Source organism: Moschus berezovskii, chromosome 3 (genome assembly GCF_049115385.1).
Source record: "Moschus berezovskii isolate FMDL1 chromosome 3, NW_MosBer_1.0, whole genome shotgun sequence".
NCBI lineage: Eukaryota > Metazoa > Chordata > Mammalia > Artiodactyla > Moschidae > Moschus > Moschus berezovskii.
In genome coordinates this window covers 95577764-95599990 of record NC_142462.1, presented here as the reverse complement: position 1 = coordinate 95599990, position 22227 = coordinate 95577764, and the positions used below count along the sequence as shown (strand labels likewise).

The window sequence follows — 22227 nt, the reverse complement described above, 5'->3', positions numbered from 1 at the left end:
ATTGATTTCACATGGTCATCACAATGAATGTACTGCCATGTCAATTAATTGCTGCATCTAAAATAACTATGAATTTTCAAAAAACTGATATACAAAGGGAAAGCTTGGTGAACTGGAAAAGTGCCAGGCAGATTACAAGTAAATACCTTTTCTAAAACCGATCTTGACTTGAATAATACCCAAGGAACTTCTGATGTGGTTCCAGATCCACAGAACAAAATAGAAAACAATTTTCAGTGATGCAAGTGTTCCAAAATTTCTAGACCGGATTAGGGCGGATGTTCTGATTACAAATGTGTTTCACAATCATGCCTGGGGTCTGAGGAATGAAGGTAATGGTTTTCTAAGGTGGGAAAACATGAGTTTGACCAGGCAAAACCAGCTAACATAGTCTTTGAAGATAAATTAATACTACTGAGGTACTTTTTATTTGGTATAGTCATTCTGAAGTTGGGACATTCAATTCACAATCCAGTCGCAAAATTTATGATCAACTGAAAAAAATAGCTTAAGAATTCACAGAAAGAGAATAAAAATAAAGTGACAAACAATAGCTAGAAGCCAGTCCTTAAAATTCCATTTCAGGAAATCATGCAATTTTTACAGATAATAAGGAATTCTTTCATGTACCTCCCCCACTCCCAATATTTAATTATAGCCACATGAAATAAGCTATGTTTTGAGTGAAGGGAGTCCAACTTCTGAATGGGTCAAAGATGCTGAGGATTAGAGGGCAAGACTAAAGTTTTCTTTAAGAATGAGGTTTTTTTTTTTTCCTTTCTATTTCTGGTGTTTCTAGATATGCATTGTCTCTGTCTTCCAACCTACTTCCAAATTGTCAACACTTCTTGTACCGAGAACTGAGCCTGTTTAATTCCTGCCCCCAGTCAGAACTCAGTTCCTGACTCTGGAAACAAATTCTCCTCTGAAGTGGAAAGATTCATTAGGAGTTACAGACCAGTATTCTGATTTCAAGTTAAACTATTGGTTCTATCTTGCACTTCTACACGGTTCCCCAGAGACTAACACCTTGTCTTAAACTCAGTTTCCAAAATGGCTGGATAGTCCTTTCACTGAATTCTTGATACTGTTTGAATGACCTTTGTTAGTCAAATTGATTTCAAACACTATTTAGATGGACTTGTTGAGTCCTGAAATCTATTTTGATCTTAACTCACCAGTATTTGTTTCCCTACATCTCTCCTGAACTTAGAATTTTTATTTAAGAATATGGCACTATTGGGAGTTCCCTGGTAGCCTTGTGGTTAGAATTCTGCATTTTCACTGCCATGGGTTCAATCCTTGGTCAAGGAACTGAGATCTCACAGTGGTGCAGCACAGCCTGTACATACTGTTATTGTCTAGTTGCTATTATTTAATTGTTATTGTGAGCCTTTTTTGGGATCCCAGGGACTGTAGCCTGCCAGGCCCTCTGTCCATGGGATTTTCCAGGCAAGAAATGCTGGAGTGGGTTGCCATTTCCTTCTCCAGGGGGTCTTCTCAACCCAGGGATTGAACTGGAGTCTCCTGCATCATCAGGTAGTTATCACCGAACCACCAGGGAAGCCCTAGTCTACATATACATATGGCATAAAAATGTTATCAGGACTTCCCAGGTGGCACATTGGTAAAGAGATGCAAGAGACATAGTTTTGATCACTGGGTCAGGAAGATCCCCTGGAGGGCATGGCAACCCACTCCAGTATTCCTGCCTGGAAAATTCCATAGCAGAGGAACCTGGTGGGTTACAATCCATGGGGTCACAAACAGTCGGACATGACTAAGTGACTGAGCATGCACGCATAAAATGTTATCTAGAAACGATTTGTGTGGACCAACATTTTCCACTATTGGAGTCACTGGAAGGATTTGCCCAGCACTATTCTGGAGTTTTTAAAGATCTTCTTTTAGGCCATTTCATTTCTCATCAGAAGAGATCTCCAGCCTCCTGCCTGAGGTGACATGCGACTGATTGTTGGTATTTGGGGACTTCGGGACTTTAGGAGCTCCACTGTTCTTTCTGATTTCAGCCTTTAGTTTGTTCTTTGCTATACTTGTGTTTCTGAGTCTAGAAGCTCTGCTGTTCAATTTTAAAAGAAATCACATGTGTACAGGTACGGGTTCTTGGCTGCATGGACTGGGGTCAGGGACTCAGTGTCCATCAGATCTGCACACAGGCTGTCAACCAATTGCTTTCTGATGTGGGCTGCAGCCCTGCCCTCCTCAGCACCTGGCTCCTTCAGGTCTGAACCACACAGAGGATCCATGAGTCAAGCGTGCCCTTGTTGTAATTGGTGCTTCTCTTCTGTAGGCACTTTATTGTTTTTTAGGGAAGATATAAACTTTTGCTTTTTTAAGCTATGAAGCAATTTTTAAATTTTTAATAAAGTTTTTATTGAAATAGAGTTGATTTACAATGTTGTGTTAGTTTCAGACATACAGAAAAGTGATTCAGTTATGCATATATATATATATATACACACACACACACACACACATATATATATATTGTTTTTTAGATTCTTTTCCATTGTAAGTTATTATAAGATATTGAGTATAGTTCCCTGTGCTGTGCAGTAGGTCCTTATTAGGCATTTTACACTGTGATTTCTCTTGCAGGCTAAGTCACACTTCTTAAAATGAATTAGAATTTCTTGTCTGTTATGAATTATTTCTTATTCTGTCTTTTCTTTTGGGTGATGGTAGTGGTGGAGATTTATGTCTTTAAAATCTTTTTTGTGGAATTTCAAGTGGAAGAGAAGACAAATGCTTGTGGTCAATCTGCCACATTTAATCTGCACTCCAAGAGTGATTTTAGACCTTATTCTCTATGCTAGGTTTCCCAAAATGTGTTTACTGAGGTGTTAATAGTTATTATTGAAAAAAGAAAAGTGGTTCTGTGGTCAACATTTTGGGAAAAACTGGGTCAAACTAAGCTAAACAGTTTCTTTGCTTGTAAGGGCTATTGGGATCATTTAATATACTAATATTTAAGAATCCTTAAAGTGGTTGTATTTCCCAAACCGCAGATCTTGCTTTCACCAGGCTAGAACACTAAGACCTAACTTAAGAAAAATGCTAATCAAAGCAGTCCAGAGTACATCTCAGCTTGGCACTTAAAGGTTGGTATTTAAACCTCCAGAAATGTGTGTTCACTGCATAGAACATGAAATGAAATAGAGATGGGTCAGTATCTCTTTCTAAGGCCTACCAACATTCCACATTCCAGGACTGCAGAGGCTGGATAGCTGCCTTCTGGGTCATCATACTAGCGCAACATAGAATGACTGACACTTTTCTGTGTTTATCCTCCATTTAATTATCCTTCTTCAGAGAGACACCCTGATGTTATTGGTGTTACCACCATTCAATATAGGATGCTCCCTATGGAAGAGCATTTTGTACCAAGCCATTTCAGGAAAGGTTGAGCTCCATTATGGCTAATGAGCGCATTCTTACCACATACTAATCTTTAATCAACCGCTAGAAAAAGCTAGAATTCACTTGCAGATGGACTTGAACATCAGTTATTTTAAGGAGAAAGGACTCTCTAGAATTATGTTCTAAAAAGAAAAAAAAGTATAGGAATAGTAGATAGTGAAAGCTCCTTTGACTTGTCTTTACCTTTAGAGATACTAAAAGATTTTACATGATACCATTCAATTTGAAGTGTAGAAACGTAACACTTGGTGGGGGCAGGAAAGATGTATTCAAGCAGTTGAAAGTGAAGGTTCCAAGAGCAATATATTGTAATAGTCTGGGGCAAATGAAAGGGAAGAAGACCTTCCATCTCCCTTGTTCACTGACCAGCCTTTTACCAACTGTTGACCAGCGTCCCTGACCTGGTCCTCTCCCACATTATCAGTGGCCTTCCTCCAATAATCCCACCTTCTTCTGTATTCTTTTTCTTTTCTTGTCTTTGTTTCTTTCTCTCTCTCTTTTATTTTGGCCATGCTGCACACCGTATTGTATCTTAGTTCCATACCAGCTAGGGATCAAACCCGTGCCCCTGAAGTGGAAACGTGGAGTCTCGCTTTTGTTTTTAATTTGTAAAATTAATTTTGGGCTGTGCTGGGTCTTCACTGCTGGGTGGGCTTTCTCTACTTGCTGCGAGTGAGGGCTACTCTTGGTTGCACTGTGTGGGCTTCCCACAGCGATGGCTTCTCTGGTGGAGCACGGGCTCTAGAGCCATCTGGCTTCAGTAGTTGTGGCTTCTGGGCTCTAGAGCAGAGCTCAGTACTTGCAGCGCACTGCATTAGTTGCCTCTCAGCATGTGGGATCTTCCTGGACCTGAGATCAATCCCATGTGTCCTGCATTGGCAGGCGGATTCTTTACCACTGAGGCACCAGGGAATCCCCGATGTGTGGAGTCTTGACCATTGGCTCAAGTGTCCCTCAGGGAAGTGTCCCTCCTCCTGTATTCTTAATGTATCCCTTAGTATTGATTATTTCCTCTCTGCCCATAAACATGGCCAAAATTGTTATTCTGCTAAATTGCCCCTAGACTGATTTCTTTTTAATATCCAATATCTTTCCTTCTTTCTTATTGTTATTTGCCGAAAGGTTTGTTTTACCTTTTCTCATTTCTTAAACCTCTTCATTCCTGCCCTCCATATTTTACTGAAACTACTCTTAATTTGGTAAGAAAGGACCTTCTTAATGCCAAAATCAATGACTTTTAAAGTCCCTGTCTTAACAGAGATATCTATTACACTGGACAACATTAACCCTATTCAATTCTCCTTATATATTTTCACTTTTTGGCTTTCCATGGCAGCCCAGTCAGTCTACCAGAGCTTTCCTCTAACAGTTTATTCTCTAAATTCAAATGCTCCTATTTCTCCAAACTTTGCTTAAATATTGCTGTTTTCAAGAGTTGCTTCCTCAGCTCTCCTAAATCTACTCACTTTCTTTGTATTATCTATGTTCACAGTTTTGTTCATTACCTATTTTTTGAGGACTTAAAATTTCTTTCTTCAGCCCCATCCTGTCCCTCAAGCTTCAGATGCATATCTCCAACTACCTACTAGGGACCTCCACCCGGATGTCCTACACACACCTTGAACATGACATGTTCAAAGTGGAATTAATCATTGTTTCCCTAAGCCCCATACCTTCTCAACTATTCTCTGTCTCACTTGCTGATTCAGTTCTCTAATCTGTCAGCCAAGGTAGAAATCGTCTTTGATTCTTCCTACTCCGTCATGCCACTCATAAGATTTACAGATATTTTTAAAAGAACAAGATTTCTATTGTCTGCTTCTCTCTTATTATTGTGTCTCTGTCTGGGTTTGGGTGAGCCTTTATCATCTCTCACCTGGCTTTTTAAAAAGTCTACTTTCTCTCCCTGACTTAGTCCTTCTCAAATCTGTCCTCCTCACAGTTATCAGACTTACCTATTTGAAGTAAAGATATGACCATCTCACTTCTCACCAGAACCTTTCATTGACTCTCCATCACCTATAGAATAAATTCTAAACTCTTACCATGATCTGGCCATGAACTTTTGCCAGTTCCCTTTTATAACCAATGTTCTACAATATACAGAATTGCTTGTGGTTTCCTGAGAACAGCAGGCTATTTCAAAGCTACTTTGGTTCACACTGTCTTAAGGGGTAGGAATGATTCCTTCTGCTATTACTTTATTACCTTTACTAGAGCACATGCATCCTTTAATAATAAACTTGGGTAGTTTGCAAGAAGAGGGTCACTCAATCTTCAGAGTGGATTAGGTACCTCCTCTTGGTGTTACTACAATACTCTATATTTCCCTTTCTTTTTTTAGGTCTTTATTGAATTTGTTACAATATTGCTTCTGTTTTATGTTTTGTTTTTTTGGCCCCAAGGCATGTGGGATCCCCAGCCAGGGATCTAACCTGCACCCCCTGCATTAGAAGGTGAAGTCTTAACCAATGGACTACCAGGGAATTCTCTGTATCTCTTTAACGTACAGTTTCATAACATGGATTTTTATGCCTGGCTCTCTGACTACAACATGTTGATGATAGAAAGTGTATCATATTTATTTTTGCATTACCACTGCTTAGTTCAAGAACTGAACTCTTCTAAATGATTAAGTAAAAGAACAAACAAGTCAAGGCAATTGGAACATAGTACAGGGGAAAGACTTGGAAGAATATTTAGGAGGTAAATAGGATTTGGTAACTAGCTGATTGGAAGTTGTTAGGGGGCTGAAGAAAGATAAGAGGAATCAAGGATGACCATAGCTTGTAAATGACAGTGAATAAATTCAGGAATACAAGAGAAGACAGCTTCGAGGGAAGATTAATTCTAAATTTGGAAACCCGTCAAGTTTGAGATGCTTATGGGAATTCTACAAAATTTTTTCCTATTTTATTGACAGCAGTGAGTACAGTACTTATGCAAACACTCAAAATTTGTTGGATTAGATTTCCATTACTAATTTGTTAAAAGTAGCCATGATAATAGTTAAATTCTTGGATCTACTATGTAAGATAATTATATTTGAATCAGTTACTTTTTCTTGAAAAGTCAATATTTCATGTTTTTAGCTAGATGAATTTAAAGATGTTTTTCTGCATTGTGCTCATGTTAAAATTTGAAAGTTTGAAGGAAAAAGAGAAAAACTTTAGGTCCAAAATACAGAAGGAAAACCTTTCTAGGTCAGATAAGCATTTGTTAATTTAATTAAGATTAATAACAGGAAATCATCTCTGCCCCAGAACTGAAAACCTCTTCTTCCCAAGGTGCTAGAATCAAAGGAAACCTGTTGATATTAAAGCTGGGCAGTGATGCTGGAGTGTTTGGGTATTTTGTTTTGTTTTGGGTTTGACTGATTCAAAAGCTGGAGCTACATCTGCCAAAAAAGACAGACATCATAGAAAGTCTGTACAACTGGTTAGACTAATTAATAATCACATAACAATTGGTTGTGGATTTGCCCCTTCTGCAACCAGGTATGGGCTGGTAATAATTTTGCATCCTTTCCAGGTTTTAACTCACTCACAGTTGATATTTGCCACATAACTAAAGGCACCATCCAAAACCACTCTTGGGCAAGAGCTACCTGGATCCTGTTTGTTGTCCTGTATAAACACTGGGAAAACAAAATTCCATTTCTACCCATGAAGAGAAACACCTGTTTTTCTAATCAGCAGGAACATTTTAGTCAAAATTGATGCATACCAGTTGGGAAATTGTTTATAGATTCATGATGGCAACACACCCTCTCTTGCTGCTTTGACAGATGAAAGAGACACCCCGAGACCTTTAATCTCACCTATGGCGACAGGAGCAGGTTTGTTATGTCTATGATATAATTCTCACCACAAATCAAAGAGAACACACCATGATCTTACACTGATGATTACAGCAATCCTTCTCAGGTATCTGTGACTCTATAGTGGGAATGGTTTCATTGAATACCAAAAGATACAAGGCTCCCAAACTCAAATTCTTTTTGCTCTAATGCAGCAGATCTTAATTCTTGCTTTTACTGTACGACAAATTCCTTTGCCAGCTCCTGAGTTAAGCACAGAGGAAAATGTGGTTGTTATTAATGAATTTCTGCCCTTTAATGTTTTGTATGAGACTACTAATCTTCATTTTCCCAGCTTGCTACATTCATCATCAAATCATCCTTTTTTGCAAAACACTTCAGATATTCTTGATTGTTTATAATAGGCTAACAGTGATTTAAGATGTTGGGTGACAGTTTAGAAAGCTTATAAAACACTCAGTGTCAGCACTGGAGACTTCCTGAGGTACAAGTGGTACAAATTGTTCAAGAGTTAAGCAACAATTAGGCCTCTGTGATGAATGACTTTAGAGACTTTGTGATGAAGGGAGTCAGTTGAGAAAGATGATCTTATCAGTTCTATGTTGTAACTGGAAAGGCAAATGCTACCACAAATATTTCAGCTCCAACATGAAAACATCAAAATGGGTAACACTGCTCCAGAATCAACAGAGAAAATTTGGGCGCTATGTATATACCTTACCACCAAGATGGCACATATTAGAAATAAGGATTTAATAAAAAATATATATAATAATTGTACACAAAAATTATAAAATCAAATGAGTGAAGTAATTTTCCCTAACATGCTTAACTCATGATTGTGAAAATTAAGGATTTTTTATTAGTAATATTTATAAGCTAATATTCTAGTTCTGATGACTCAAAGAGCTTTACTCTAGTTTGCAAACTCCATGACTCTCCCTGCCAACTGGTTGATCCTGTGGCAGAAGATATATATAATGCATTCATGTGGGAAAGGCATCTTTTGCTTTTATTATTTATTTATTGTCCACACCATGTGGCTTCTGGGATTTTAGTTCCCGACCAGGGATTGCACCTGGGCCTTCGGCAGTGAGAAGGTAAAGCCCTAGCCACTAGACTATGGGGGAATTCCTGCATCTTCTGGTTTTTAATTGGAGCCATGTGAGAAATCACTGGAAGATTTCTCTTTTTAGACTTCTAGAGCACTGACGCTGAAAAAAAAAATACTCTCCCCCAAAATACTAACTAAAGACACATTATGTAAAAATAAATAAATAAACTTTTTCCAAATGAGGGAAAAAACCCAATCTGTATGTTGTCTTTCAAAGTCCCCAGTTTCTGTGGGTTGACAACCTTTGGCTTGCTTTTGCAGCCAACTCTGATATGGGGCTGGCTCAGCTGCAAGTTCACTGTTTCTTCCTCTTCCAAGCTGCCTGCTCTTGTGTTTCTCAGTCTTGACCTCTTGCAAATAGGATAGGCCCCAGAAAGATATTTTCTTATGGAAGAAGTAAGTAAACACAGTATCCTACAGCTTAAAATCTGTTCTGCAATGGCATGGTCAAGCTTCAGGTTGCTAAAATCTAAACTTGAAATGCCATGCTTTCTACTGTTGGTGCAGCCTCTCGCCTCTCTGAGATGCAGTTCCATATATCACACAAACGTGTAACATGACTCCACTAGCAGAATGTACAGAAGAACCAATGCAGTGTCAATAACTTTTGGATATTCATAAAAATCTGAGGATCAAGATGGATTATAACAGTCATTGTAGGGCTGAAAAACAGGATCAGAAGAAACCTTTAGAGTTGTCATCTCACTCATGACTGCACTCTGGTTTACCAAGGGACACAAGAAAGAACAATTGAATCAGTATCTGAGAGGATGATCAACCAAGACAATTTTTATTGCAGTTTCTGCTGAAGCTCCTGAGATCTAGAGTCAACAACAGGAGCCAAGTAACCTCATCGTCGAAAGCAATATAGTGGTAATATATGCAAAACTTGCCAAAATGTGGACAAAATTCAGCTCAGCAAGCCCTTGTCTGATTAAGAGCTGGGCAAAGGAGAATAAGGAAGAGAAAGAATTTCTATGAAGGACGTTCTTAAACTTTGTGATCTTTCTCCATCTTGGGTGGTTGCTTCATTCCTGCTTTAAGCTAAGTGAGACGGGACTTCAAGACACCAACTTTGAGAGGTAGACATGTGTCCTCTGGGGACCAGGAGCATGAGAACTGGCATGAGACATGATGCTATAGATCAGCTTTGAAGTGGCAGAGAGTGAGAGAGCAAGAGTGAGAGAGCTAGAGAGAGAAACAGAGGAGGAAAAGAGGCAGGGCTGCACTGGGAGCTCATGACTTGTCTGGCAACAGCGCAGTGAGGATGAATGAGTGCTCCTTGTGGACAACACAGGGCAACTGAGTATAGCAAGCCCAGTGTCATGCTGTATGTTTTCCAAGAGGATGCCTGGAGAAGCAATGTGATCTGCAAACAGGAGGATGGACAACTGGAAGCCAAGGGGCTAAGGAAGGAATACAGCTGTAAGGGAAGTATTCCTCTGTCAAAGAAGCTATTATCAGAGGGCCCAGTAGGGGTATCTTCAAGGAAGCCCACAAGAGCACCCTAGACAGAAAGAATTAGCATGCTATACCCAGAAAGTACATTCATGGCTTAGGCTTATGCTCCTCAAGTAAGACTTTTGTTGCCCTAACCTGACCCAAGGGCTTATTCAGTGGCTCAGCAGTAAAGAATCTGCCTGCAACGTAGGACACGTGGGTTGGATCCCCGGGTCAGGAAGATCCCCTGGAGGAGAGCATGGCAACCCACTCCATTATTCTTGCCTGGAGAATCCCAAGAACAGAGGAACCTGGTGGGCAATAGTCCATAGGTTCACAAAGAGTCAGACACAACTGAAGCTACTTAGCACGCATGCACGCAGGCACGCAACCTGACCCAGTGCAGAAAGGGATGGGAGAAGAGAGGCAAAGCACGATGGAGAAATAGGAAAGAAGCCTCCTGTACACTTTCTCTTACTTTGGGCTTTTGAGACTGAGGCAACGCTGAGCTGGGGGAAAGAAATCTGGGCAATTTTAGTACTGGAGTGAGAGTCTTCTTATGCCTGAATATGACTGAAGTCCTATTATTATCCAAAAGTGGCATTAAAATTATGGGACCAACAATAGTTTACACAAGTGTAGGGAGGAAATAATGCACAGAGTTTGAAAGGATGGGGTGGGGGAGCAAGGAAGAAAAAATATTTTCTGCTAACATTTTATCAGCTAAGACTATTTAATTACTAGCTACAAATAAAGTCAATTTTACCATGAAGAACAAAAGCTTTTCAAAACACAGGCTCTTCTGTTAATGCATTGGATAAACCAATGGAGGAAGGTAATTGATCAATTTAGCAATTAAATTGCCTTGTTTTCAATCTCTCTCCATTAAAGACATCTCCCACCTTCTGTGGACAGAATTTCTGATGGGAAGGCTCAGAGTCTACTAGAAAAGGCAAGTGTTCTCCATCTTCCTGCTTATGTTGGCCAGCGATTCTAGTCTTCAGGTGTCTGCTGCTGCTGCTAAGTCACTTCAGTCGTATACAACTCTGTGCGACCCCATAGATGGCAGCCCACTAGGCTCCTCTGTCCCTGGGATTCTCCAGGCAAGAACACTGGAGTGGGTTGCCATTTCCTTCTCCAATGCATGAAAGTGAAAAGTGAAAGTGAAATCGCTCAGTTGTGCCCAACTCTTCGCGACCCCATGGACTGCAGCTTACCAGGTTCCTCCACCCATGGGATTTTCCAGGCAAGAGTACTGGAGTGGGGTGCCATTGCCTTTTCCACTTCAGGTGTCTACATAACACTAATTATTTTAACACATCATTTTGTAGAGCCTCGAGTTGTGACTACTACTTGATTTGGCTGAGTGATGATGAATACATTATTTAATCTCCTCCAGACATAGTTTCTCTGATGCAAAATAAGATTGACAATGCAATTAAAGATGCAATGTGAAATTTTAAAAAGTCAAAAGCTACAAAAATCAGAGAGCCAGCATAAATACCTCATGGAAATGACACCCGCATGTCCCCCGCAAAAACTCTTTGTGTCGCCCCATGGTTATAGCGAATGTGTCAACCACTTCATAGCCATATTTTTTTGCAGCTTCCAGGATAATCAAATTTTCTTTCCATAAATTCTGAACTTCACTCTGTATTGGAAAAGAGAAGAGAGAATTTTGATTAAAAGGACTGCTTTATGATTTAATAACTCTAGTTAAAATCACATAAAAGTCATCTTTTTTACAGATTGATCTTATTGTAAGACAAAGAATGAGTTTCTTTAAGATGTTCTATTTTTTCAAAATATAAATATTTGTGCATATATAAAACAACCATACATCAGTGTCTATAGTGGCACAGTTCAGAACTTTTTCTTCTATGAAAAGTGGTTAGGTTTATTGTCCACAGAGATCCACTGAAGTATCTAAAATTCTCAATTTAAAAACCAAGACTTGAAAATCACAAATTCTATCTCCATCTATTTGAATTCTGCATTTGAATATTAATTAGTATCTGTTTTGCGCTCAGCTCTTTGCTGAGGGACAGGTATACAAGGGTAAATAAACCATAGTGCCTGTTCTTAAGACAGGGCATTCAAACAGCAGAAACAAATATGTAAATATTTACTGAGTTCTTTATTGGAGGGAAATATACCAGACTTTGGGCTTCCCTGATGGCTCAGTGGTAAAGAATCTGCCTGTAATGTGGGAGACTTTCGAGATGTGGGTTCGATCCCGGGTCAGATAGATCCCCTAGAGGAGGGCATGGCAACCCACTCCAGGATTCTTGCTCAGAGAATCACATGGACAGAGGAGCCTGGCAGCCTACAGTCCAAAGGGTCACAAAGCAACTGAGCTCCCGCACACAAACCAGACTCTGACTTGGGAGAGAAAAGGGAATAGCTCTGCAGGGCCATGGCAGACTTCAAGGGGGCTTCCTGAGTAGAGTGAGGTTTGCTGTTGGGTGGGAGTGGGGAAATAAGGGGAGTGGGCTTCTGGGAGCCCCAGAAGTGAGTGAAGTCTCCATCTGCTGCTTCTGTAAGTCATATTCCTCCTTCCCTCCCAACCATCAAGGCATTGATAGAGATCAACAGAGGTTCTAGTTTAGGTCCACCGTTGAGAAGAGGGACTCCTTCACTAAGTATAATGGCTCCAGGATTCCTCATTGGCTTGACCAAGGCTTTCTCAGACTTACCTGTAGTCTGAGACTCTAGCTACCTAATCCACCCTTCTTCCACTCCCTTCGTATCAGACACATTACAGCCAAACATGGTTCCCAGTACATAGTGGACACTCAAGAAATATTTGGTGTAAGACTGAACGATATGCATTGGGTGGTGTGGTCTGAAACTCTTCCCACCTACTCCTGCCCCTTCCCTTTTATTCTTCTCAGACGTTCTTTCCAATAAATCCCCTTATCTGGTCGATCCCGTCCTGGTGTCTGTCTCTTTGAGAACCCATACTGCCACGGGGAGGGAACTGTACTCCCCAATCTTTTTCTAAAGATAAAAAAAAAATTTTTTTTATTTTCAAGGTAAAAAAACGAATAATTATTTGCATTTGTTAATCCAACTGCAAGATATAAGAAGCAGTACAAAGGGGTCTAATTTTCTGTATTTGGTGACATACAAAGAAGAGTGTTTCTCCCCAAATGAAGGTAGTGAATAGAGAAGGATCATAAAGGAGAAATCTGGAGGAAAAGGAACAGATGGGAAACAGTCTGTATCGTCACCTGAAAAATACTGCTCAAGGTGTTCAATGTTTGTGAAGTTTTTTCTTGTCTAGTTACAAGTACCCTCTCAGCTTTAAGGTGTCCAGTTATAAAAAGTAGAAGAAACTTTGCAGTAAGTGGTTTCTAGAGAAAGGTCAGTGCTCTGAGAAAGAGACTCTGAACCAGAAACTGGCATGCAGGGGGCCACCAGGAGGTGCCCCCCTCCTTGAGATCAACACCTCCAAGGGAGTGAGGGAAGACAAACTGGGTAGAGAGAGAAGTTGAGCTGCAATATTGTTGCGACGCAGGCTTTTGCTGATCTCACCAGAAGTTCTAGAGCTGGGAAGGCCCTTCTGATGATGGTCCAAATTTAGAAAAGGGTGCCGAGTCTTGATTGAGGCTCTGCCCAAAAGGAAGAGAGGCTTTCTGAGAGTCTCCTGTGTGCTGAGATTCGGGGTTTGCATTTGGGGACCAGAATGAGCAAGGCAGACCTCCCTCCCCTACCCCGTCCCTGTTCCCACTGAGATTAGAATAGAAGGGGAGACGGACAATCAAGCCCGGGATCTGTTGAGGGACACAAACAAGGACGCCAGACAGTTACAGGAGCTCATGGCAGGAGGAACCAATTGAGTCCAGGGTCTTCTCAGTCCAGAAGTCCTTAACTAGGTTTTCTCAGAGGAAACTGCACTGAAACTAACACTGGAAGGGTGACCAAAAGTTTCCCAGGTGAGAAGGTGGTGGAGAGCGGGCTCCAAGAAGAAGGAACAGTAGCTTTAAAGATCTGGAGGTGACTGAGAGCTAGGCGTGCTTGAGGAGCCGAAACACTCAGTGGTGGAGTGAGTGTGTGTGTGTGTATACATGTGAGTACACATGGCTGCACACGCACTGGATGCAAGGACTCAGGCTACCTAGGAAGGTGGAGGCCACATCTTGAATAGCCATGATGAGGATGATGAATGCCCAGGTCTGATGCCGAGTTCAGGTTTCTTTTCTGCCTCCACTTTACTATCATAACTTCCTCTTGTTTTATCATTTCCCTTCCTCTACTTCCTTCCTTCCTTTCATCTTCACCAAGTCTGCAAAACTGATGAGCACCATTGAAGCCCTGATGGCAGGCACAATGGTTCATGGTATCTGGCACATGGTAAGTGCCAAAGGTCTGTTTGCTGAGATGAGTTCATTCTAAATCTACCTGGAGGCATCACAGTTCATCCAGTTCCAGTTGAGAGGCCGCAATCAAGGAAGCAAAATGGAGCTACCAGAGTCCTCAAGAAGGAAAGGCAAACATGACCTGCAGACCTCAAATAACAGTAAAGGAGATTCAACTCATAACCCATAGAGGAAATGATTAAAAGACCCCTCTTCTAATCCCTGACTGTCTCAAACCCTTCAGCTACCCCAGATGCCAAATGTCTCAACTCTACACAACCTTAACCCTGCCTGACTTCAGGAAGCTGAATTTGGTGGTTTTACTTTGGCCACTTTCCACTGTTTCTCATGCTTTTGCATCACAGATCTGGTGGCCAGGAAAGTATAGTTTCGAGAAAGGAGAGGGGGATCCTTTGATGTGTGCTGGAGAAAGCTAGGAGCACTCGTAATTGACACAAAAATAAATCTCACTTGGTAGACACATTCAAAGGACAGCTTCCTGTCTCCCCATTTCCCAGTGCTTCCTGCGCTCCCCCTGAACAACTGCACACAATCCGGGCTGCCTGTGAGCTCTCCTTGCTGAGCAAGAGCAGCTGGTTCTCTTACCCACAGATGGTGTCTTTCTTTTATGAGACTTGTATTTAGTGTTGAGACTACCGATTTACTGTCTTCTGTGAGAATTGATCAGAGGCCTCAACTCCCTGCATTTATAAACATCCAACCTGAAGCAAAATGAATGATACTACTTCAAAGATGAATTCTGAAAGCAATCAGTCAGAAATCCTCTCCCCCAAAGCCACTTTTTTCCAAATTATTCATTGATACTGACAATTTCGTATATGATTTTAGCAGGAGTCTACAGTGTCTGAAACGTGAATGAGGTAAGAGGATACTTACAACATAAGCCCTCTCATCTAACCCTTAGGTTTTTATTTTTTCAAACTCTGGTCCCACTTTCTTCTTTATGAATTCAAAGCATTATTTATGGGCTGGTGTCCCCTTATGTTTTCCTTATGGGAAACAATGGAATCAGTGAGAGACTTTATTTTGGGGGGATCCAGAATCACTACAGACGGTGACTGCAGCCATGAAATTAAAAAACACTTACTCCTTGGAAGAAAAGTTATGACCAACCTAGATAGCATATTAAAAAGCAGAGACATTAGTTTGCCAACAAAGGTCCATCTAGTCAAAGCCATGGTTTATCCAGTAGTCATGTATGGATGTGAGAGTTGGACAATAAAGAAAGCTGATCGCCAAAGAATTGATGCTTTTGAACTGTGGTGTTGGAGAAGACTCAAGTTTCCCTTGGACTGCAAGGAGATCAAACCAGTCCATCCTAAAGGAAATCAGTCATGAATATTCATTGGAAGGACTGATGCTGAAGCTGAAACTCCAATACTTTGGCCACCTGATGTGAAGAACTGACTCATTTGCAAAGACCCTGATGCTGGGAAAGATTGAGGGCAGGAGGAGAAGAGGATGACAGAGGATGAGATGGTTGGATGGCATCACCGACATGATGGACATGAGTTTGAGTAAACTCCAGGCGTTGCTGATGGACAGGGAGGCCTGGAGTGCTGCTGTCTATGGGATTACAAAGAGTTGGACATGACTGAGTGACTGAACTGAATTGTCCCCTTATTTCCAGGAATCATTATAACTGATTTGAAATCATAATCCTCAAGTGTACCATCTGCTTTGAATTTTATGAAGGTTGTTGAATATTATACAGTGCCTTTTGGGTCCTTTTATAGACACCAGCAAGGATCCTTACAGGAACCATGAAATTCACACAGCCTGGAAAATATGGATTTACCTGTGTTAAGAAGTGCACTCCATCCACTGGCAAATGAAATCCAATTCCCAACGTTTTGATGATCACAAGGATATTGAGTAAGTTTTCCCTGTGAAATAAGCAGATCTCAAGTCATAAACTGATGACATTTCTAGATGTCCACATTTACACAAGCAAGTGGAGCCAAATTCCTTTAGAATGTGATAATTGCCATATAGGACTAAATTCTCATTTTATAGATTTGATGTACATTAGTGTTTGTGTGTGTGTGTGTGTGTGTGTGTGTGTGTTTGTGGATAGTTTTATGTGTCAGTGGGCATGTTTTGATCTGTAGCAAATGGAGACTTGGATGCTAAAGAGCCATGTTGTGATTGGATACAAAAGTATTTTTGAAACATTTTAAATTAGAATTGAACTGCTGGATTCTAAATTACAAGTTGTCCTTTATATAAAATCTTGATAAAATTCACTCACATCAAGAGTAAATTTTTTTTTTTTTACTTAGAATACAAATGATAATTGTTGCAGGAATTTACCTCTTTAAAACCTTGTGAATAATTTTCAGGTGATTGGAATTAAGCCACTGAACACCACCAACAACCAATACAGTCTGGCTGGTATTCTCCAGGGGACCTGATCTGAAATCCAGAAAGAAAAACAACACGTGTTGCTTTGAAACAGATGGTAAACATTTTAACAGCACTGCCTCACATTTCATTGAACCCTAGCTGGCATCCTGATCACAAGACCTCCTTATCATTTCTACCTCGTTTTCAGCCATATTATTAATACTTGGTATTTAAACTTTTCAGCATGTCTGATACACAGCAAACAATCATGACTGCTAGTAAAACATCACTACATTGTGGTATGGTTTCATTCAGAGCTGTTCCATTGTACCTTTGCAAGAGATGTTCAAGGGCTTTTTCAAATGTTGGTCTCAATGAAGGGCTCATCCAAAACTGGGGATAGTAGGAATAACTGATCAAGGTCTTCCCTCCATTGACATTGTGGTAGAATTTAGTACCATGCACCTTCTGCCATTCCTGCAGGGTTTCATTTAATCTTTCAATCAGATAGTACATTATTCCTCTGTTGGTTGAGTCTCCAATGAAAAGAATCTACAAGTTAAAAAAAAATTTTGCTTTCAAATCTGATGGGTACAAGATATAGAAGACAATATAAAATAAGTAACCTGATGAAAACAGAGACATGCATCCAATTGAAGGACAGCCCTTTAAACTGTTAGAAACGACATTAATTCTTCTCTCCCAAACCTGTTCATTTTCCTTTTCCATATTCCTAGTAATGACATCATCTACTGACACACTAACTCATGTTTAAAGCTCTTTGCTTTCTTCATGCTATCTTTAATTTCTCTATCCCTCTTAGGCGCTTCACTTTCTCATCTAATCAGCTTAACATGTTATTGATTCAAATAGGCATGAAGTATTCTGAGTACTTAGAGATGTTCCAATCTCTTTATTTTGTAGATGAGAAAACTGGGAATCCACAGAAGTTCAGTTCAGTAGCTCCATAGAGGTCATGCTACTACTTGAGAAAAGAGCCACAGAACTAGAATTTGATTTTCTGAAAAGCAGGCTATGTTCCAGGGTGCACATCCCAGGGCTATTTGCCATGGAAGCCTCTCATCTATCACCTCCTTTAAATTCCATAAGCACAGTCCTGCTTGAGGCTTCCATGGCCTCAAAGGTATGCTATTCTTAACACTTGCTTAATGGATCTTCTTGTACCATGTGTGTGAGCTGTCTAGTCATGTCCAACTCTGTCATGCCATGGACTGTAGCCTGCCAGGCTCCTCTGTCCATGGAATTGTCCAGGCAAGAATACTGGAGTGGGTTGCTGTTTCCTTCTCCAGGGAATCTTCCTGACCCAGGGATTAAACCTGGCTCTCCTGCAATGCAGGCAGATTCTTGACCATCTGAACCGCCAGGGAAGCCCTCCTGCACCATGGCTGCCCTCTAATTTATTCTCCACATAGTAATATTGGGATAAATTTCCAAATGTCTCATCTCCCTTTCATGCTCAAAAACCTTATCAGCTCTCCATGTTCTGCAGAGTCAGGTTTTAACTCTAAGGTTCAGTTAACATTTACTGAATTTTTATTGCATATCGGCTTTTGCTAGGTGGAGATTTCACACTGAGTACTCACTTTTAATCTCCATAATCATGAGATATGAGTCATTATCTTGTTTCACAGATGAGGTATTTGAGGCTCAGGGAGATTGAGGTTATAAATCTAGTAAATGGGGAACACAGGACTCAAATCCAAGTCCTTGATCTCCAAGTGCAGGGTCAATGGCCCCATCCTCTCAACACTTTCCTTCAAGTAAGCAGGTCAGATTTCTACTTTTTTCACTGAACATGATTTGCAGTCAACAACATCTGTTTTTCCTTGTGCTAATCCATCTGCCTAGAAAGACCTGCCCTCTGCAAAATAGTCTGTGTAAATGCTACACAGCCTCCAGACTTAACACAGATGTCTCTCCTAGAGGGTCTTGTCCAATGCCCCAGTCAGAATAACCTTTCTGTCCTCTGTGACTTCATTATAATTTTCAGTTCCATTACTGATTTTATCAAAGACTACATGAAATTACAGCAATTTATGACTCTATCTTTTTTCTTATATCATATCAATAAGTATTTAAGGTCAGAGTCAAGGTTAATTTCTAAATTCTGATTTCCCCCATAGTATTATGCATGCATTTAAAAATATTTATTGAACTGAAAATCAAAGGGACTTTTGTTAGAGACAATTGCTTTTAATGTCTCTGGATAAGGCTTAATTCCTTCTTCAGTTCTTTACTCTGTTTAGATTTCCCTTTGCATTGTATGCTGCAAGCTAATGTCCAACTCTTTGTGACCCCGTGGACCATAGCCCACCAGGCTCCTCTGTCCATGGGATTCTTCAGGCAAGATTACTGGAGTGGGTTGCCATGCCCCCCCCTCCAGAGGATCTTCCTGACCCAAGGATTGAACCCGCATCTTTTATGTCTCCTGAATTGACTGTCAGGTTCTTTACCACCAGAGCCACCTAGGAAGGCCCCTTTTGCAATAGTCACACACATATTTTCTTCTGATTTTAAAGTGGTCACTGCCATCACTTGTCAGGCACTACTGCATTCATCCATCCATAATGAATTTAATGAGACTCTGCAAAGGTTTATTCTTTCATGGTAAGTGTATTCAAGTAGCAGTGTGAAGAAATCCAGAAGCCATTCTCTTTCAGAATTTCCCTTCCAATCACTATTATAATAAGCATTGCCAAACTCAATAGAGTGACCTAAGATGTCAAGGTCCCAGTCACTGATCCTCTAGGTCAAGTTCCATCTGGAGTGTCAACATCCCAGTATAAGAAAAATACTCTGTGAAATCACTTGAAATTCTCCTTACTGGATTTGACCTATAACTATTTGTTTGATTTTCTGGTCCAGAATTCTGATTTTTAAAAAGGAACTCTGAAAAATCAGAAAAGCTCTTCATTTCAGAGACTAGTAAAGACCCAACTTCATCTGTGTTGTTAATAGTTTGCTAAGGCTGTCATAACAAAGCAACACAGACAGGGTAGCTTAAATAACTGACATTTATTTTCTCATGATTCTTGCATAGTAGTCCAAGATCAAAGTATTTGCATGGTTGGTTTCTTCTAAGAACATCTCTGCTTGACTTGTTGATGGTCATCTTCTCTGTGTCCACATATGGTCTTCTGTGTATGTCTATGTCTTAACTTCCTCTACTTATAAGAACACTAGTCATATTGGATTAAGGCCCAGCATAATGACTTTATTTTTCCTTGTGCATGCGTGTTCAGTCTCTCAGTCGTGTTGACTCTTTGTGACCCCATGGACTGTAGCCCCACAGGCTCCTCGGTCCATGGGATTCTCCAGGCAAGAATACTGGAGTGGGTTGCCATTTCTTCCTCCAGGGGATCTTCCTAACCCAGGGATCAAACCAGGTCTCTTGCATTGCAGGCAGATTGTTTACTGTTGAGCCACCAGGCAAGCCCTTATTTTTCCTTAATTACCCCTTTTGAGGCCCCGTCTCCAAATACAATCACATTCTGAAGTACTAAGAGGTAGGACTTCAAAATATGAATCTGGTTAGGTAGAAACGCAATTCAGCTCTTAATACCAGTAAGGGACCTTGGCAATCCAGCTGAGCTAAATTTCCACTACAGATTTTTCTTACAGATTCTTTCCATTTCAGTATCAAGATGCAGTCCCTCCTAGTGTTATCTCTGGGCAGCCAGTAAGATCACTGGGGGTCTGTGTTGTGGGTACAGAAGCTGAAGAAAATCCAAGTAGCTGCCTATTCCTAGGAGAGAAAACATATTTCCTAAATGTCCAGTCTTTTCTGTGGGGTTGTAGGAAGATGCAGACCACCAGTGCATGACAGAGGCAAAGAATCTGTTTTTCAGAATTCTTAGGTACTGTTATTTATTAACCAGATGATCTTAGACAAAGTATGTGACCTCTTGGTGGGTTCATTTCCTTATGTGTAAATTGGGGAAAATAATGGAAACACCATAAAAGACTTTAATGAACTTTTAAATACTTATTTCTGGCACCCAGCACACAAGTGAAAGCTAGCATGAAGGCACAGGAAAGGCAAGAAGTGTTTTGGAATGCTTCCTGTGTGCCCTGCAGTGCACTGCTTGGTTGTTGTTCAGTTGCTAAGTCGTGTCCAAGTCTTTGCGACCCCACGGACTGCAGCATGCCGGGCTTCCCCATCCTCTGCTATCTCCCAGAATTGGCTCAAACTCATGTCCTTTCAGTCGGTACACTGCTAGGCACTTTATTTTATTTTTATATGACACCAATTAATGCCATCAATTTGTTTTGTTTTAATAGGAAATAGTTCGTATGAGTTTTTTCTTAACAAGCATTCTGTAACTATCTTTGATTTCTCATTGATCCAAGATTTAGGAGAGGGAGCTTCAGTTTCCAAGTGGCTGCATTTCTGTATTGTTTTGTGTTACTGTAGTGTATATTGGAGAAGGAAATGGCAACCCACTCCAGTGTTCTTGCCTGGAGAATCCCAGGGACAGGGGGAGCCTGGTGGGCTGCTAGGTGGGCTGTCTATGGGGTCACACAGAATCGGACACGACTGAAGTGACTTAGCAGCAGCAGCAGTGTATACTTTGGCTGTTAATTGTTGGTTTTATGTAATATGTATTCTGGGATCAGTTGGCATGTGAGATCTTAGTTCCCGACTAGGGATTGAACCTGTGCTTGCTGTAGTGGAAGTACAGAGTCTTAAGCATGGGACTGCCAAGGAAGTCCCTAGGCACTTTAAACTCATTAGCTATATCAAAGAAAAAGTCAGTGAAGATAGGAACTGTCTAAATCACAGCATCTTCTCTCTTGTCCTACTAACCCTGTTACAGACTCTCAACAGGGCTTGTAGGTTGCTGGTGAAACACGTTCTGAATCAAGCAGACTGACAACCTCTGAAAAGTCCCTCATGTCTCCATTGCTCATCAGTAACTTACAAGCTCCAGGCAGAAGAAAGGGGCATCTGCAAAATACCACCACCATCTGCAAAACAAGTTCTCCTAAACTGCAAACAGCGAGATAGCATATTTTGAATCTAGTAGACACAGCTCTGATATAGAAGACTATGTTCTAGAGAATTATTCTATCCCAATGCCTTTTTATTCATGAAGGATAGAAATGATAAATTATAACTAAGATGTAAATGCACTTGTGAATTTAAGATTGCTGGTTTGGTAGAGGAAGCCATTTTTGGAAGAGGTTAATTGGTATTCTTAACTAAAAGATTTCTAACTTCAAAATATCAACTTTTAAAATGCACACAATTAGAAAATAATACCAGGAATAAGTGTGGTTCTTTTCAGCCACATGATTCGTATTTGGTCTTTATTTAGATCATTCTACATGGTGAATTTTTAAAAGGAAATGATCAGGTTATTTGTTTTCAACTTCCACTGTAAAGGGTCTAAATTATCATAACATATGTGTATAACTAGCCATACAATTTGTAAAAAATCTTCTTTCCTGTGAAAATTACTGCCTTATACTAGCATGCACAGGTGTTGGCTGGCAGATGCAATCAGAGAAGAAAAAGTACAATTAACCTATACACAATTATAAAAACAATCAGTTAGCAATAAAATGTTAAAATAACTGTTTTTCCCCCCTACCAATTTTTTTTTAAAGCTCCAATGATATTAAGCACCACAGGGAAAAGTTTTTTCTTTCTTTTTTATGAC

At 40.4% G+C, this 22227-nt stretch overlaps 1 protein-coding gene across 4 annotated transcripts in view; it reads right to left on the bottom strand.

Moving 5' to 3' along the window:
• The window catches only part of CPED1 (cadherin like and PC-esterase domain containing 1), a 345074-nt gene that overhangs the window by 9658 nt on the left and 313189 nt on the right, over positions 1-22227 (bottom strand). For all 4 annotated transcript variants that reach the window (XM_055421169.2, XM_055421170.2, XM_055421171.2 and 1 more), the window contains 4 exons: positions 16875-17095; positions 16511-16612; positions 15996-16083; positions 11320-11466 (listed from right to left, as the gene is read on the bottom strand). In XM_055421169.2, coding sequence (XP_055277144.2) covers positions 11320-11466; positions 15996-16083; positions 16511-16612; positions 16875-17095 — 558 coding nt within the window. The remainder of the gene's footprint in view (positions 1-11319; positions 11467-15995; positions 16084-16510; positions 16613-16874; positions 17096-22227) is intronic.